The sequence below is a fragment of the Entelurus aequoreus genome, linkage group LG11 (genome assembly GCF_033978785.1).
Source record: "Entelurus aequoreus isolate RoL-2023_Sb linkage group LG11, RoL_Eaeq_v1.1, whole genome shotgun sequence".
Classification (NCBI taxonomy): domain Eukaryota; kingdom Metazoa; phylum Chordata; class Actinopteri; order Syngnathiformes; family Syngnathidae; genus Entelurus; species Entelurus aequoreus.
Genome location: NC_084741.1, coordinates 61,905,953 through 61,919,086, shown reverse-complemented (window position 1 = coordinate 61,919,086; position 13,134 = coordinate 61,905,953). Strand labels below are relative to the sequence as shown.

At 40.0% G+C, this 13,134-nt stretch overlaps 1 protein-coding gene across 1 annotated transcript in view; it reads right to left on the bottom strand.

The window, feature by feature from the left end:
* The window catches only part of LOC133660324 (intermembrane lipid transfer protein VPS13B-like), a 563,168-nt gene that overhangs the window by 306,334 nt on the left and 243,700 nt on the right, over positions 1 to 13,134 (bottom strand). The window contains 2 exon segments of the mRNA XM_062063728.1: positions 3,344 to 3,458; positions 8,386 to 8,557. Coding sequence (XP_061919712.1) covers positions 3,344 to 3,458; positions 8,386 to 8,557 — 287 coding nt within the window.

Below are 13,134 nucleotides of genomic sequence, written 5' to 3'. Positions count from 1 at the left end.
ATATGGTAGCCTGGTTGATACACACACCAACAAAAAAACTGTTTTTCCTCAGTTGCTGTTATATTATCCTCTCTCATAGACTCTTACAGTATTGCTTTACTTCAGTGGTCCCCAACCACCGGGCCGCAGACCGATTGGTACCGGGCCGCACAAGAAATAAAAAATGTTTTTTAAAATATTTTTTGTTTTTTTTTTATTTTTAATTAAATCAACATAAAAAACACAATATATACATTATAAATCAATACAGATCAATACAGTCTGCAGGGATACAGTCCGTAAGCACACATGATTGTATTTCTTTATGACAAAAAAAAAAAAAAAAAAAAATTTAAAAATACCATAACCCCCCCCCCCCCCCCCCCCCCCCCCCCCCCCCCGGTCCGTGGGACAAATTTTCCAGCTACAAAAAGGTTGGGGACCACTGCTTTACTTGATACGTTTCTGTTAATAACTGCTCACTTTCTGCTATAACTTGGTTCCATTTTGACTTCTTGAAGTTTACTTTACGATACTGGTCGGTGGCTGAGCCATTGGCACATCCCTAGTGCTGACCTTATAATGTCTTAAAATTCCTACAATTTTGATGCACAGCAGCATTTGTGTGCATGTCACTTAAACCAGGGGTTCTTAACTTTTTTGACCTCGGGTCCAGGGACTACTCATATATTATCACTGAATTACATTAGTAATTTGAGTCTTAGGAGTTGTATTAACCATTATATCTAAGCTACTTATAGTAACAACCTTGTCAAATGATATGAAAGCATGTGTTAATGACAACAATTCTTATCTATTTAACACATAAACCTTAGGCTTAGAACAATTATTGATTGAAAATTAGAACACTCAGTGCTAATCAAATATATTGCATAGGATGGGACTCAAAATACATTTACATGTTGTGCTAAAATAAATCAACTAAATTATTAATTATATGTTTCGTAACCAAACTGTCAATAAAATAAAGTGCAAATGAATATACAGCTTCACAACTTTGTCATAACTTCCGCGCTTAAGAAACTTCTCTATGACTTTAGCTCTAGACTTATGTTTGTTTAAGATTGGCATTACTCCCACAAGTGGTGGAAAAGTGTATTACAACTGAGTCCCGCTGCGGCCCATGCGGACCACAGCTGAGAAACATAATTTTTGGCGGCACTCTAGGGGGCGCTTGTGGCCCAAATATGGGTCCCCGTCTAATGGTTAAGAGACACTGACTTAAACCGCATCCCTTACATTCCCTTTTGCTGCCTCCTCATGAAAAATTTCCAAACCTACATCAATCTTTTGCTATGATGAGGGAACTCTATCATTCTCTGTACTTTCTCCACTCCCTTGTTTTCAGTTTTTGATAAGAATCTAGGCTTCAGTGATATATGCACCTAGAACACCAATATGACCGAACTAAATCTTTATATTTTCACAGCAGTGAGACATTAAGAGCTAGATGAAATATTTTCTGTCAAGCTTAATTTACTTCTAGTGCTAATTGTATTTATTTTGTATACTGATTATAATCCGCCATGGGTAAATTAAATGTACACTGCTGTATACATTGTGCTGCATACCGCAGAAAACCACACCATGCACATGCAAGCATGAATCTCTCCAACAATTTGCTGCACACAAATAAACTGGGATTGGTGCAAAAATATCAAACCGTTCGGAATGAGTAATATAGACCCCATTCTCTATTTCATGTGGAGGATAGATTGCAATGTGCCAGATGCCCAGAGGGCCTCCTCTCCTTGGTTGGTTTAAAAAGGGTCTGATAAAAGTGCATTCAACTGAAATAAGTGAGCAATGTAAATTCATATTTTATCTTCCTGGGTAAGTTAAACAATGTCTACAAAACTATTAAAATTGGCACAGTCAGACACACACCTTTAGTGAAGGGTAAGATTATGTAACACTCCATGACACCTTAATATAGTGAAGTGAAGTGAATTATATTTATATAGCGCTTTTCTCAAGTGACTCAAAGCGCTTTACATAGTGAAACCCAATATCTAAGTTACATTTTTAAACCAGTGTGGGTGGCACTGGGAGCAGGTGGGTAAAGTGTCTTGCCCAAGGACACAACGGCAGTGACTAGGATGGCGGAAGCGGGGATTGAACCTGCAACCCTGAAGTTGCTGGCACGGCCGCTCTACCAATCGAGCTATACCGCCCCAATATAGGACAATTATGTCACATCTGACATCGCCCTGGAAATAAAGCAAACTTTTACGGAACACCTTTAGCCTAGCAGAATCAAACTCAAATGAAAAGAACAGGGAGGTCTCTTCAATTATCCAATGTTCAGGTTTAAAGCCATGCCAGCCAATCAACCTCTGACCAGTAACACATGACTATTACACCTTGGAACCAGCGAAGGTGTTTCCAAAATCTGGCAAACAAGAATCCTTTTCTGTTATAATTTCTGTGGTTCAAGCAATCATTGACAATGACAGGCTTCCATGTGGACTCAAGGCAAGGAGGATCCATCCCCACTTCACTGTCTGGCTCGATGAGAGAAAGAGGCACTTCAAGCCAAGAACATATTTACACAGGCATGTAAGCACACGGAACTGGAAACACACACAAACACATTATGGGCTTTGGGATCCAAGAAACTTGGTTTGTTATCTTCTCAGACGGAGGCAGGGGGAATTGCCTCCTGCTAAGTGGACCTCAGGCACGTACTGTACATGGTGTGCACTCTCAAATTACGGAGTCTAACAAGGAGAAATGTGATTAAGGCAAGCAGCAAAAACGGCTCCAAAAAACCCTGGAAAAATGTGTACATAGCAAAGAAAAACAGTAAATACTGCAATTGCAAAGATACTGTCATTTAGTCATAGTTGTAGTTTTTTTGGCTTGCATGCTTTAAGGTAAATCAGAGAATTTCACATGGAACTTGACTAGGAGCAGAATTGCTATATATTAGGATGTGGTGGAACAGGGCCAAGCGGTTTTCCTCCAGTGTGTTAATGTTTCTATGAATCAATTCAGACACCACAGGCGCAAATAAAATGACAGATGGACTAACTGAACTTCTCTGCTCTGTGAGTCAGACCTGGGCCAGCCCAAAGCAGAGTCAAATCGTCCATACAGTTTTTTTGGGGCTATAACTGTCTGGAAATACGATGACGCTGGGGTGATAATCAGAAAAATCCCCCTTATGAAGGTGAATGGGAACACAAGAGTGTTGTTGGCAGTAAAGTCTGCGCAAGAGAGTGTAGTGGGGGTGTGATTTATTACTTAGGTTTTAAGTGGTGATGGTTGCTTTCCCCATGGGTATGCTCACACAGACATGGATAGGTCGATAAAGTGCATTGTTAATAAACGGATACTCAACCTGCATCTGTAGTGGTCAATGTTGAAACTGCCAACTTTACATTTGATCTTTGTGTAAACATCCTGGATATCTACTGAGGCACTCAGGTCCTCTAGTTCACTGACCATGCATACTTCTGTAGAGAAAGAAAAGAGACAATTTCATATTACATATGTACTGTAACTGCTGACATGCATGCATGTTTGGCTGAACATCAATCCTGAAACTGGAACACCGTTAATGATGGGAGAGGCTCTATTTTTGTGTTTGTTTTAGCTGTCACACATTCATGTTGGCAAACGAGTGAATGAGTAAAGTGAAATTTGTGGAGTATAAACCCTCAGCTTGCCAAAATGAAGACTGTGCATGTCACAAAATACTGATTGTTCCCAAAACCTGTGTGCATTTCTTACAGCACCCTATGTGAAAATGAAACTACCCACCGCAGAGTAAACATGTTCCATACTCTACAATCTGATTAGTTTAGTACCAAAGCAAGTCTGTAAACTTAGCTGATGGCTGTCATTGTTTCCAATAAAAAAGTCCCAGGTCACAGATTGGCTTAGAGGGAAATGGACTGCAAGCATATATATTACTGTGTTGATTTTGAGTGGTTCTTCATAGTTTCTTAACATTCTAAACAAGGCTTGTCAGCTTTATTGTGGATACTGTGTGACAAAACCCCAGCAGTCTTGATCTGACCAATCTAAGTCTAAGGCTCGATCTAACCAATCTAAGTCTATAAGCAAGAAGTAATGAAGCCTACTTGGAGGAGAGGCAAAACGTCTTCTAAGACAAACTGAACAGTCCAGTTGCGATCAATTGAATGCCCTCGGAGAGAGTAGTCAGCAACTCACAACAGATGTAATTTAAAGACGGGTAACAGGTTCCCACCTTGTCCTTCAATTCAACAAATCAAGTTAACATATTTATCTTATTTACTCAATGGCATAACATTGCTGTCTCTATATTCTCAACTGCTCACTTTATCGCGCACGGAGCAGCAATTCACTTGAAGTAAAACACTTTTACTTAAAATAATTATAAGGGTTATTTTTGGAGTTTTATTTATTTCTATTATGGATCAGCATTGTTTCCGTCAAGTCTACCCCAGACTACAAATATTTCCTTACCACCATTGTGTGATTGTCGAGTAACTAAATAATGAGTTTTACTGTAAAGTGGCATATAAATTGAATCTCTTATTAATAAAGCCAGAATCCTAAATAGTTTGTTTTGGCTGAAACTCTTTCAGCAAGGTGGTCCAATAATTACATTTTCACAGTTACGGTCTGTTCATTTTGAGATCTGGAGGGGAAGAAGATATGCAATACTATCAACACCAGGGCCGCACAATTAATCGAACTCTAATCACAATCACGATTTTGGCTGCCACTATTAAATACAGGTGATTGTCGGCGATATTAATATTTAAAAAGCAGGCACCGCTTCAAATCAAATGCACAGTGACAGAAAAGCAACAGCTGCTTGTTTTAGAAGTCTCATGAAGCGGCCACCTCCCATGCCAGAGGCCATAGTGTATGTGCATAAAGCTCCATGAACACACCGACCACCTCGCCTGCTGGCATTAACAAACTTTTCCCGGGCTGCTGCGTGCCGGCCGCCTCGTTTCACTTCCGTTGAGTCTAACAGCATGCGTTATAGACCGACTACTGTTATTACATGTTATTACATGGCGACATGTGTGGACGCTTGCACTAGCACAGGGGTCGGCGACCCGCGGCTCCGGAGCCGCATGCGGCTCTTTGACCACTCTGATGCGGCTCAGCTGCATACTTGCCGACCCTCCCGGTTTTCCAACGACCCCCCCGACTTTCCCAGCAGACTGCCTCTCCTAGAAATCTCCCAGGGCAAATAATATCCTATTTTCTCTCTAATGACTTAATCAAGGGCGTGCCCTAATGGCACTGCATTAATTGTCCTCTATAGCATTTACAAACAGCGTGCCAGCCCCGCCACATGTTATATGTTGCTTTTACTTGCACACATAGGAGACAGCAAAGCATACTTGGTCAACAGCCACACAGCTTACACTGACGGTGGCCGTATAAGTTAAAGTTAAAAAGTTAACTTTAACACTGTTACGTTACAAATATGCGCCACACTGTGAACCCACACCAAAAAAGAATGACAAACACATTTCTGGAGAACATCAGCACAGTAACACAACACAACAAATACCCAGAATCCCATGCAGCCGTAACTCTTCCGGTCTACATTATACACCCCCGCTACCACCAAACCCCCCCACACATCAACCCCCCCCCCCCCCCGCCCTCCCTCTCCGTGCGTCGGTTGAGCGGAAGAGTTAGGGCTGCATGGGATTCTGGGTATTTGTTGTGTTGTGTTTATGTTGTGTTACAGTGCAGATGTTCTCCAGAAATGTGTTTGTCATTCTTTTTTGGTGTGGGTTCAAAGTGTGGCGCATATTTGTAACGTAACAGTGTTAAAGTTGTTTTTGTACGACTACCGTCAGTGTAAGTTGTGTGGCTGATGAACAAGTATGCCTTGCTGGCACTTACATGAACAAGCAAAAGCTGCATTCAACATGTGGCCAAGCAGGTACACTGTTTGGGCAGGCTGTAGAGGGCGCTAAAAGCAGTGCCAACACGTCCCGAAATTTCTCCCGGAAAATTGAGAGGGTTGGCAAGAAAGACGATATCAAGCACCATTCAATTAAAAGTCGCAGGCCGCACTAACATTAAATGTCCATATTAAGATGCGTGCCGGTGCGTGTGTCAGAGACCCCTGGTTAACATAGCGCAAAGCAATTTAAGCTTTGTATGCGGTGTTTTTCATTTTAAATTTTCAAAAATTTTTTGTGGCTCCCATTGTTTTCTTTAATTTGTGAAACTTTCCAAAATGGCTCTTTGAGTGGTAAAGATTGCCGACCCCTGCACTAGCAGGACTAACACCTAGCCATCGTTCTAAATAAAGTCTGGAGACACTTTCCCGTCCAGTGACAACATTTCTCGTAAATGTTCTGGCGAGACATGCTCCCCATTGGAATACACCTCCTGCATCTGCGCATGTGTATGAATCCCGGAAATGTACCGTAATTTCCGGACTATAAGCCGCACCTGACTATAAGCCGCACCAGCTAAATTTAGGGGAAAATACAGATTGCTCCATATATAAGCCGCACCCGACTATAAGCCACAGGGTTTTGATGTGTAATTACCGTAGTATATAGGGGTTCCTGCTACCACGGGACAGAAATGACTGTTTGGGAACGCAAAGCGTCCCATTTATTAACAATAAATCTTTCAATCATTCAATCAAACTTTCACATCTTTGACATGGCGAACAGCATTCGTGCAGAGTACAAATAATACAACGGTGCAAAGTAATACAAAGTGCTCGCCTGTACGTTATCAAAATAACCAGCCAACCGGTATATGAAAAGTCAGTCTTTAATCATTGTGTCATCGTCTTCCTCCTGCGTACTAAAACCACCGTAATCCTCTTCGTCGGTGTCGGAGAAGAACAGGCCGTAAATAAGCCGCACCCTAGTATAAGCCGCAGGGACCAGAACGAGGGGAAAAAGTAGCGGCTTATAGTCCGGAAATTACGGTAATTGTGCATTGACGAACTCTTTCAAGTGAGCACAGTCATCATGACACTAAATAACTCTATATTTTTGTATTGTATTATTTAATATACATGTTTCACACTACAAAATATCAACTATAAGATGAAGTGGTGTCCAATTGATGTGGGAATGTAGCTGTATTTTATGGCCCTGATGAAACTCATACAAAATAGATAGAGGTAAAGGCATCATCTGATGAGAAAAAGCAGAAATAATACTAATTATGAAGAAAAACAATTTTTTCTTTATATATGGATAAATGTTTTAGCCTTTTTATTAGACCATATCATTACAAATTACATGATGTCACGTTCACTATCCACCCGCCCCACCCCTACCTGGACCCCATTACTGCAATTACATTGCTGACCTGTGGGAACCACTAACAAAATGAATAATTGTGATGAATACTTGTAAATGTATTATTATTCAAAATAATCATTATTATTTTGGCCATAATCATGCAGCCCTAACCGACACCCATTAAAAGGTAAATCAACCTTTCATCACCACAATAAATTAAAAGAGGACACAGCACAGTTCACTTAGATTCATCACCCATGTATTTATTTATCTGTTCTATCAATCTTCTTCCTCCGCAGCAGCTCACCTCCCCTTGCCTTCAACAGTTATATGTTGACAACAGATCTCCTTTAAATATTTGTCCGACTACAGAGATTGATTGGGTTTCATTTTTATTCAATTTATTTTTTGAATAGGCAAACTTAAAGCAAGAAACCATGCCCAACAAATCATAAACTGGTTTTATAAACCTTTGGTGTGTGCTGTTTATTTTAAAAGGACACAAAACAAAAGTAACAATGATGTCTTACATACAGTTTTCTTTAATAATCGGTTCCAAAGAGTCAGTAAAAAACGGAATTAGATGAAAATTAAATCCAATAATCTGCTACAGACAACCAAAAATTGTTAACAAAAAGACCTTTTATAGAAAATAGTTACAGTTTTAAACACATAAAAAATGGCAAATGCACATAAATGACGGTTGAAATTGATAAATGAATATACAGAAGCCACCTCTGTACTTTGCTTAAACGTCTTAAATGAATTCAGTAGTGTTTCACACCTAAATGATCAAAGTGCTGGCCATCCTGTTATATCCAAGGACATACAGACAATGGCTGTGTGCTCACACAACTTTGTTTACATCATCTGATGCAATCATACGCATGCGCGACACAGCTTTGCTCTCTACGAAACTACGGCGGACAGCCGAAAAGCGCTATATGACCTTTGATTGTTTGGCTAGAATTTCCGTATGTGTGGTTCATTCAGTGACACTCTGGAAACACGAACTCTAAGGATCCCTATTACTGTATACTATGCTATTTGTTTTGTACTAAAAACCCAGTCATACTAAAAGGGGAGCAGATGAAAACCAAAGTACCACTGTTAAGTAGTATTACATATTATTTTGAGAATCACATACCTGTCTTTTTTGTAGTTGGATCAGGAGCAAATAGTTTCACGATGACCTTGGGTAACATCCACTGCATCCAAAGGCTGACTTTCCCACTTGTGCCACCGATGCTGCTAGTTTTCTGCTCCAAGGTAACGGGGTCTGCAAAGGGACCCTCATCACCTGCTGGTACTGAATCACCCTAGGGAAGCAGAGGAGGGAATAATGGCAGTTCATAGGATGACCCGACATCAGGGGTGGCAATCTCGTTTTTATGAATGCCCTCAGAGGGCTGCTTGTAACAGTGATATAAACATATTATAGCCTCGTTACACAATTTGCTTATGTAACTATTTTTGATCATTATAGTTTTTACTAACAGAATGACGGACAACTTGCTTTGGAATTCTAAATGAAGGTGACGAGCAGATATTGAAGGATTCTTTAAAAAACAAACCAAAAAAAAAAATGCTTTGAACATCTTGTTGCGCGATCATATACTATTAAAGTGCAGAACATATGCAATTGGACGCAGCACATTTAACTGTCAGAATTGGAAAGAACAAATACATTCAGCCAGAAAGTCCTTTATTATTTTTAACCTTCTGCAGGCCATTTAAATAATGTGGAGGGCCACATCAAACAGGGGTCTTCAATGTGTTCCATGCGGAGGACCCCCAAATGGGATGGATGGATAGAATTGTGTTTTGAATTTAACTGATCCTAAAGGTACCTTGTTATTGTGCAAAACAAAATAATCAATACAGTATAGCACCCGTTAATAGTTAGCTGACAACTAGAGAGCTAAATGTTAAGATTATAAAATAATACAGTATAATTATTTATACATGTTTTTAATTCAAATCCTGCAAGGTACAGTGAGTAGGGTGGTCATGTTACTGTCATTTATAAACCGATGTTAATGTGTATTTAAAGACATTTAAATTTGTGGAAAAATTGCAGGCGGAATAATAATAAAAAAAGTCTAATTCACGACCCCCCTGCAGACCTGTTGAGGACCACTGCATTAAATGATGTGGTGGGCCCTTTTAAATGACATGGCAGGCCAGATCTGGCTTGACAACTGTGCCCTACACAGTACTATTTCGTAGGTTTTGTTTTGAAAATGGGAAGTTATTATAAGTACCACTCCATTTTGTGACAGAATATAGTAGAGATAAATTCCTATGTTCGAAGGGGATAGCTTTTGTGTTCATGTCTTTCTTAAGGGTATATCTGTTTTTCAAACATATTTACGTGGCTGGAAAGTGAGAGACCTGCAAATAAACATTGCGGTAAACTGAAGCTCTTGAAATGCGTGATTTTTTTAATTTTTTTTCCACAACTTCTCCCATCGCTGCTTTGTAATGACAGATTATGTCATGGTTATTGAGCCTGGCTGTCGCTGGTGGGGAGGTTATCAACAATCTCAATTAGAAACGCCACAGCTGCTTGGATGATTACAGTGTCTTTAAGAGGATCCAGATGAGGAAACTATGTCCCCATACCCCTGTTGGGGAAGGATAAGAGCGCTACACTAATTTGCAAATTGAACTTAATTGCACAGTGTCTGACAACAAGGCTCTGTGACAATCCTATTAAAAAATGGATTGTGCTGATTTAAAAACATCTTCAGCATTACCGTATATGGGGACCACAAGGAACTGATGAGAAACATGTGGCCCATTAAATATTTTTGCTTTTAAGTGGAAAAAAGTTGAAGTACTTTCTCAGAGTGTATGGATTTCAAACCAAATCTGATTAAAGACATATCAGCAGGGCTGTTGAAACAGTCTGAGCAGAGGTACTGCTCCAGGAGAAAAAGGAATCCTCTGGAGGCAATGTTGGTTGTATCAGTACTATATAAATCGCACCATTTCATTCACAACTTCAACTTAAATGTTTTTTGCGAATGACTGAATGACTGATATCCTTAGACTAAATCAGGGATGTCAAACGTACGGCCCGAGGGCCGGATTGGGCCCGCAAACAGCTTTTATCCGGCCCCCGGGATGAGTATGCTAAGTATAAAAATGTACCTGAAATTTTTGAATGAAAAACTGTTTTAAATGTGTCCACTGGATGTCACAATAGCAATTGTTTGTATCTTTGTAGATGATGCTACATATGTACAAAATAAACCACATGATGTTAGTGCATCAGTCGATGAAAATGATCAAACTACATAAATAACATACTGTAATTTGATGTTGATGTAATTTTTAATCTTGATAAATTGAAAATTAACACCAATGAGTTGACTGATGAACATTACCATAACATTTATTCAGAAAATATAAATAACGACTGATAAAGTATATACACTATTAACCGCAACAGGTAATTGTACAAAAAGACGAACAACAATATGATTTGTACAATTTCAGAATGTGCTTGTTCTATTTTTAAACAAAGAAAACAATCTGAAGTTGTCTTTATTTTTAAGTTATCGTGCTGTGATTTTACCAGTCCGGCCCACTTGGGAGTAGATTTTTCTTCATGTGGCCCCCGATCTAAAATGAGTTCGACACCCCTGGACTAAATCAATGAATCACCTTATAACTGACATTTGTTCCAATCAATTGTCTAAGCAATAGTTATACATTTGCATACAATCAGAAGAGGTCATAGTGTCACACAGTAAGTATTAACAGTGACTACAATAGAGTAACGTGAGTCTAGTAATAATAGTGCTCATTCAGTAAGATTTTCTTTAATGCCAACTGCCATTGGGGTTTAATTATTGTTGGGATATAGAGTCAGAAAAAAACATGTATGCGTGTTCATGTGTGTGTGTGTGTGTGCATGCGTGTGTGGTTATGAATGTTTAGTATACAATTCCAACAAATCAGCGGGATTAGGCTCTCCAATGCCATGTGTGCGAGTCGGAGTCGCCCGCTGGCACCTTGAGACTTGCCACAGTGTACCGTAGAGTTGTTACACTGCAACATAGGACACCCAACTACCCCTACATATCACACTTTGTCACAGCCTTGGAGTGTTATCATGTAGCACTATTGTGTTTCAAATAAGAGCATAAAATGGTCCGCTCTCAATGGAATGCCAACTGATGGGAGGGTTGCAGTCATGATGTTACCCGGGTCATGGCGTGATTTATGTTTAGTAGCTTTTTTCCTATGTTTTAGTCTGTTTCCTGGCTGTAACCTCTTTTCTTTCGTTTACAGTTGGTTTCCGTGGGCACTAATTCTCCACACCTGCCCTTGTTTAGTAATTAGTGTTCCCACCAGCTGTTTTGGTTAATCACTCCCCTTTGTAGTTTTCAGTCACCCAGCACAGGTTGCTGGGTCAATGCTCGCTCTTGGCGACACTTGCGTTACATCCTGTTTTCACCACGCTTAAGTGTTTTTTTCGCTGTTCACTCTTGGTGACAATTAAATTTTTGGCTTTACGCTTGTTTAGCGTCTGAGTTTTTTTGTATTTTTTGTCCTGCCTTAAATAATTAAAACACAATCCTACCTGCACGTAACCTGACTCTCACCAGATCCTTGTAGTGCGCTGAGCTCCACACATGGATGCTCGAGGGCATTGCAAACTCCTTCACGATAGCAAAAAATAATGAACTAATCAGGATCGTCGGGCGGGATTTCATAGAAGCGACTGTTTAATTCAAACAACAATGGTGGCACGCAGCGAGGAGTCGTGTGCTGACATTGATTCTGCTATTGCAACTGTTTTGCGATATCAATCGTCTACTGACATTGCTGCGTTGTTTCAGTAAAAGTTGTCTAACTTCGCTTTGTCGTTATCCAATATGTCGGCTGTTCTGTTTTGGATTTCACAGCGTCGCTCTCATCAGCGTCACGGGTTGATTTCGATGTGAGTGGTTGAAGTAGCACGTCGTTCAAGATAACGGACAAGTGGTTTATCCAATCACATACAATGATTTTTTTACAAGGCTCCGCCTTCTGAAATACAAACCCCGTTTCCATATGAGTTGGGAAATTGTGTTAGATGTAAATATAAACGGAATACAATGATTTGCAAATCCTTTTAACCCAAATTCAATTGAATGCACTACAAAGACAAGATATTTGACGTTCAAACTCATAAACTTTATTTTTTTTTTGCAAATAATAATTAACTTAGAATTTCATGGCTGCAACACGTGCCAAAGTAGTTGGGAAAGGGCATGTTCACCACTGTTTTACATGGCCTTTCCTTTTAACAACACTCAGTAAACGTTTGGGAACTAAGGAGACACATTTTTTAAGCTTCTCAGGTGGAATTCTTTCCCACTCTTGCTTGATGTACAGCTTAAGTTGTTCAACAGTCCGGGGGTCTCCGTTGTGGTATTTTAGGCTTCATAATGCGCCACACATTTTCAATGGGAGACAGGTCTGGACTACAGGCAGGCCAGTCTAGTACCCGCAATCTTTTACTATGAAGCCACTTTGATGTAACACATGGCTTGGCATTTTCTTGCTGAAATAAGCAGGGGCGTCCATGGTAACGTTGCTTGGATGGCAACATATGTTGCTCCAAAACCTGTATGTACATTTCAGCATTAATGGCGCCTTCACAGATGTGTAAGTTACTCATGTCTTGGGCACTAATACACCCCCATACCATCACAGATGCTGGCTTTTCAACTTTGCGCCTATAACAACCTGGATGGTTCTTTTCCTCTTTGGTCCGGAGGACACGACGTCCACAGTTTCCAAAAACAATTTGAAATGTGGACTCGTCCGACCACAGAACACTTTTCCATTTTGTATCAGTCCATCTTAGATTAGCTCAGGCCCAGCGAAGCCGACGGCG